At 46.5% G+C, this 5313-nt stretch overlaps 1 protein-coding gene across 1 annotated transcript; it reads left to right on the top strand.

Moving 5' to 3' along the window:
* Positions 1-373: 373 nt before the first annotated feature.
* On the top strand, positions 374-2246 carry LOC104072122 (gamma-aminobutyric acid receptor subunit gamma-4-like). Its single transcript, XM_009584605.1, has 2 exons — positions 374-577; positions 1702-2246. Exons 1-2 carry the CDS (start codon positions 395-397, stop codon positions 1993-1995), a joined length of 477 nt encoding a protein of 158 aa, XP_009582900.1. The 5' UTR covers positions 374-394; the 3' UTR covers positions 1996-2246.
* Positions 2247-5313: the final 3067 nt, after the last annotated feature.

Raw genomic sequence — 5313 nt, 5'->3', positions numbered from 1 at the left:
CCCATTGCCTGCCCAAAGCCATCCATCCAGTGTTACTGCCTCTTAGCACGTCCTTCCTTCGGACTCTCCTCCCATCATCCAAGCAGTTGTTCCTGTGTACAGCCTTAAGCAGAGTCCAAGTTCCCCACTCCTTTACCAGTCCACATTGATGGCCTGTGTGACACCCAGGTTTTGAACAGCTCTTTTTCCATAGAGCATTGTCAGAGGGCACCTCAAGACCAGAGTCTTGCAGAGCAGAGCAAAAATGGGACCAGACAACCAGAGGAATTTCTTTCCCACAGGAGAGGGGAAATGGGGATGTTTTGGGGACTGGATGCATGTAGAAGACAGAAGTGCTCCTCTCCATTACTTAAACCAATTCTTTTCTCTCTTAGGTATCACGACTGTGCTAACAATGACCACCCTGAGTACCATCTCCCGCAAGCACCTTCCCCGTGTTTCCTATATCACAGCCATGGACCTCTTTGTCTCTGTGTGCTTCATCTTCGTCTTTGCAGCTCTCATGGAGTACGCTACACTCAACTACCTGGTGGGAAACAAGAAACCACCTGAGCACAACAACAGGAAAGCCAGGCTGGTAGGTCAAAGGGGCCAGCAGAGGTGGATGCTGTTAGAACCCCAGGCTATTTAGAAATATCCCTCCTGTGCCTGCATTGGAAACTGCTAACATGGTTTAATGCCTGACCCATACTGGGTTCATAAGGTCCTCAGACCACTCTATGTGCTGCATCTGCACACCTGAAAAGTCAGATACAACCAGAAAAAGCAGCTGAGGCTCCCCTAAAACAAGGAGGTCCCTGTCAGAGGCAGGCACCCTATGCTCTCTTCAAAATTGCTGAAGAGCTTATCAGTACAGTTTAGGATGACTCACATGACCAAATGTAAATGTCCACTTTAAGACAGGGTGATCCCCACCCAGGTTCTTCCATCTGTACCAGTTTGATCTCTGTGGATTACAGAGGTATCTTAGGTCACAGAGATGCAGAAACCTACTTTCTTTTGTGGTCTGTCCATCAGAAGACCTCCTGAGTGTGGGGATAGTGAACCCAGAGTGGTCATCATCCTCTTGAGATCTGCCCAAGCTCATGGCAGGTACTTCTGACACATCAGCTGAAACAGGCCTCTGAACTGGGACAGAACTGAAACCAAAAAAGACACATCTCTTCTGTGCCAGCCTCATTTCCCAGCACAGGTGGAGAGAGCTCTTCCATGAGGCTGATGATATGCCTCTTCTCCTGGGCCAAGAGGTCATGAGTCACACACAGCCTTTCCTCAGCTTTTCTCCAGCAACTGACAGCAACCAGAAGACATATCTGGACTGTGTGCTGTGTCTTCAGAGACAGCTGAGCTCAAGGGAATGAGGGAAGAGGCTAGCACAGCTGAAACCAAACAGGTCCTGCTTCTGCACTATTAGTGGCAGAGATGGGGAATCAGAGCAATTAGATTTTTGCTGACTAAGGCTATGCCCTAGGGTGCCAGGGAGGAAACTCAGAGTCATGCAGGGAGCTGCCAGTCCCCACAGTAGGCCAAGGTGGTGATTTACAGCCAGGTGCAGAGATGAGGGATGATCAGTCATCCCTCTCCATTGAACTGCACTTATGCTATGATCTGACCTATTGCCAATTGGATGAGTTTTGGTGTCTATAACATGTTTTCTTGCCTTTCCCTTCCCTTTAATCCACCTACCTCTCCTCATTATAGCCGCCTGCCAGTGCACAGGTGATGCCATCCTTTACCACCATCAACATCAACAACATCATGCACTGGCCCCCAGAGATAGAGGAGGATGAGGATGAAGACCCTGGCTCCCCATGCCTGGAAGGAAAGGAATGTGAGAGGTTCTTCTGCTGCATTGAGGACTGTCAGACAGGAATGTGGAGGGAGGGGAGGGTCCGCATTCACATCTCCCGCCTGGACTCCTACTCTCGCGTCTTCTTCCCCACCGCCTTCCTGCTCTTCAACATTGTCTACTGGATTGCCTATCTCTATCTCTAGCCATTCTTTGTCCTCAGCTGGAATGGACTGGAGACCAGCAAGATGGGCTTCTCAAGGAGCATAGAGAACAGCAGCTATTCCGTTGTAGTCAATTGTCAGTCTGAGCAATCCAACCTGGTGATTCCCTCTTCCTGCTCTCTCATCTCCTCTGAGAAGAACGAGACAGCCTTTTTTTAGCCTTCTAACATATCTTTTTAGAGAATCTATCCTTCCCAAACAACCCTCTCTCCAGCACCACCAGCATTTTACTCTTTGTGAGATTGCCCAAAAACGTCCTATTCCCATCTCAAACATTAGGGATTTTGTCAAAAACAAAAACCTTAATGTGTTTCATTTTTCCATCCAATCCTACTCCAAAATTCCATGGGAAGTGATGGCAAATGGAGTTTTCTGCATAGTTATTAAGACTGCAAAGGAAATAAAGTAGATCTTACAGCTTCTGCACCACTTCCACCAGAATAGACTTTGTGGAGTGCTAGAGGCTTGGAAAGGTCAGAAGGAAAGAAGTGTGAAAGAGGGCAGCAGTATAGCTTTCCCACAGTAGCTGGGCTTGGCTAAAATGTTTTGAACCTGCCCAGAAAGCTGACAGTGGCACTGACAAGGATGGAGTAGCTGCAAGCCTCAACCAGCTCCCCGTAGAATATCTGTGGAGAATTCCTCATGGATCACTCCACTTGTTGTACCAAGTGGCACCCAAGGCATCCACCCACTGAGGCATTGCTGATTCTCATCAGATGGTGGTAAAAAGCACTGCACAAGTCTGAAGGGCCCATCTGCCTTACTGGAGCAGACTCTTCAGGGCCCACGGTGACATTCTGCTTTGTGATCAGGACTTTGAGCAGGCTGTGCAGCTTACATTGGACATAGCCGAAAAAAGGAGAAAGTCCTTGTGCTACAAAGACCAGAAGCAGTCTCATGAGCCAGTTGTGAGGTAGTTTTCTTTGGCCTGTCTCATGTGAGCTGGGCCCTATTGTACCATGCATCATAGCAGGGCAGTGCTCTCCTTCAGGACACTTCTTGAAACCATCAGATCTGTGCTTGGTAGTAGGTGCTAATCTGAGAAAGGGGTACTAGAAAAGGGAACATGATCAGCTACCAGTGCTGCACCTACCAGTGGTGGGGAGAGAATGTTCCTGCAGCTCAAATGTGTTTCTTTACTTCTTTTTTTTAATAACTACATAAAAAAACAGACCACTAAAACTGTATGGCTCCTCCCAGTTGCCACCAATACTTGGTCCTTTTCTTCCCAAAATCAGAGGAAACAGAGCGAGTCGTCCTTGGTAGATGTCAGAAAGGTCAGACATAGTGAGATGGTTCCTTATGGTCCATCTTAAAGGGCTAGAGAAATGCATAATATAGTCTCAACTGGGAAGAAACCGCATAAGGTAGAAGAGGAGGCTCAGGCCCAAGGTCCGTAATGTGTATATCAGCTGCCTCCCCATTTATACCAACTGCTGATGTGGCCCACAGCATGATTGTGAAAAGCAATGTGCCATTAATAGTTACTTACTGTGTAAATGACAAACAAAAAAAAATCTTTTTAAAACCAGCATGTTTTAGAAACAATTAGTACTTAAAAGGCTTGGCACGAGAAGAAAGCTGGCATGGCTGCAGAGAAAGTTAGGAACAGCTGGTTCACAGGACAGCTAACATGGGCAGGAGGTTTTACACATTCTTAGAGAGCAATTTGATCTGGTTTAAAGGTGGATTTTGATACTGTTAAATCTGATCTGAATAATGAAGTGTCATGTTTAATTCATTCATAAATACAGCCTTATCTTGATTCCAGAGGAACAGCTAGAGCGCCTAATTAAGTATACAATAGTACAACACACAGCTAAGTATGACCTAATGGGGTCAGACCAGCATAGCTCTGGAAGGGGAAATTGTGCCTGTCCAACCTGTTACAGTCTTTCTTTTAAAATACCAAGTAACAGATAAAGGTTACCCAGAAGCATAATTTGCTTAGCTACTCCAACAGCTTTTGAAAGGATGGAAAGAAATTATGGCGGGTGGTTCTAACTGAGGAAATTGATTTAGCAAAAGAATTAAGGAGGTTCTAATTAGAGGAAATTAACTGAGGAGACGGGGCGGGGAAAAAAGAATTGTTAAGGAGGCTCTAATTAGAGGAAATTAATGTTTTAGAGAGAAAGACACAGAGAGGGAGAAGTCTAAGAAAAGAATCAAAACAACTTCCAGACAAGGAGAGCTGCTGGGTGACAGTGCCGACTCCCAGCCAAGTGGGTTGATGTTCCGCTCCTGATAGCAAAGCGCTATTAGATGTAGCAACAGAAAAACCTTCTATGACTCAACCGTACACCGACAGTGAGCTGGATTAAACAGGGTTCTGTGATCTCTGTGGGGAGCCAAAAGGAAAGAGCATCCTATATTAAAACTGGCTCACGCGACAGACTCTGAGTGAAGCATGTCTTCACGTATGAGAAGGCAGCTGCCAGTGTGTGCGTGGGAGGGAGCACCCTGGTGGCAAACCAGGGCCCGTGCCAAATATGCTCATTAACAGTACGGTGGCATAAAAGGTGTGCAGGCAATGTAGGCTGCAGCGGACACAGGCAGCAAAATCTGGAAGGGGGGCATTGAAGAAAGAGACGGTGGAAGGGAAAATTTAACATCCATGTGCAAAGGAGTCTAAACATCTGCAATTCACTGTAGCTTCGAAGCACTTGGGAGCCTTGATGGACACAGATGATCATCATGGGCTTCGGAGTACAGACTTTAGCCCTGACAGCAGCAGCTAGGGGGTTGCCTAGGGTGAGTCAGTCAGCCCCATGCATTAATTGCGTCTGTTAAGAAGAAAAGGAGGGTAGTTGTCATAGGCGATTCCCTTCCAACGGGAACAAAGGGCCCAATATGCCGGCCAGACCCATCACACACATTTCATCAAAACTCTGTAATTTGTTCTATGTCAGGAGCCAGCCCTACCATTTTCATGTGAGTGAGAAGTTAGACCCTTTTTTCCCACTATCAGCCAGGAGAATCTTATGTTACCAGGTACATAAACTTGGACTTTTTATAAGTGGTCCTGGTGTGTTAGTGTTTCAAATTGGCTTCAAAATGCAATCACTTGTCACATAAGTAATCTGAGCCATAGTCTTAATTTGGAATGACTAGAAGTGTGTGAACTAATCAACACGTGGCTTAGGGGCTGATGCCATTGGCAGAATTTTGGCTTCTTTGAACATGGGGAGGTTTACACGGCACCGAGCCTGCTGGTGACAGATGGAGTTCAGCTGTCTCACAGGGGGAAAAGGATTCTCACTCATGAGTTAGTGGGGCTCATTGAGAGGGCTTTAAATTAGG

This window comes from Fulmarus glacialis, unplaced genomic scaffold (genome assembly GCF_000690835.1).
Source record: "Fulmarus glacialis isolate BGI_N327 unplaced genomic scaffold, ASM69083v1 scaffold14899, whole genome shotgun sequence".
Lineage (NCBI taxonomy): Eukaryota > Metazoa > Chordata > Aves > Procellariiformes > Procellariidae > Fulmarus > Fulmarus glacialis.
Note: the sequence above shows the minus strand (reverse complement) of the source record. Positions and strands in the feature narration are given on the sequence as shown.

Coding starts and splice junctions, on each gene's coding strand:
- LOC104072122 (XM_009584605.1), top strand. CDS start 395: ATGACCACCCTGAGTACCATCTCCCGCAAGCACCTTCCCCGTGTTTCC. Junction 578..1,701: donor ACAACAGGAAAGCCAGGCTG/GTAGGTCAAAGG, acceptor TCCTCATTATAG/CCGCCTGCCAGTGCACAGGT.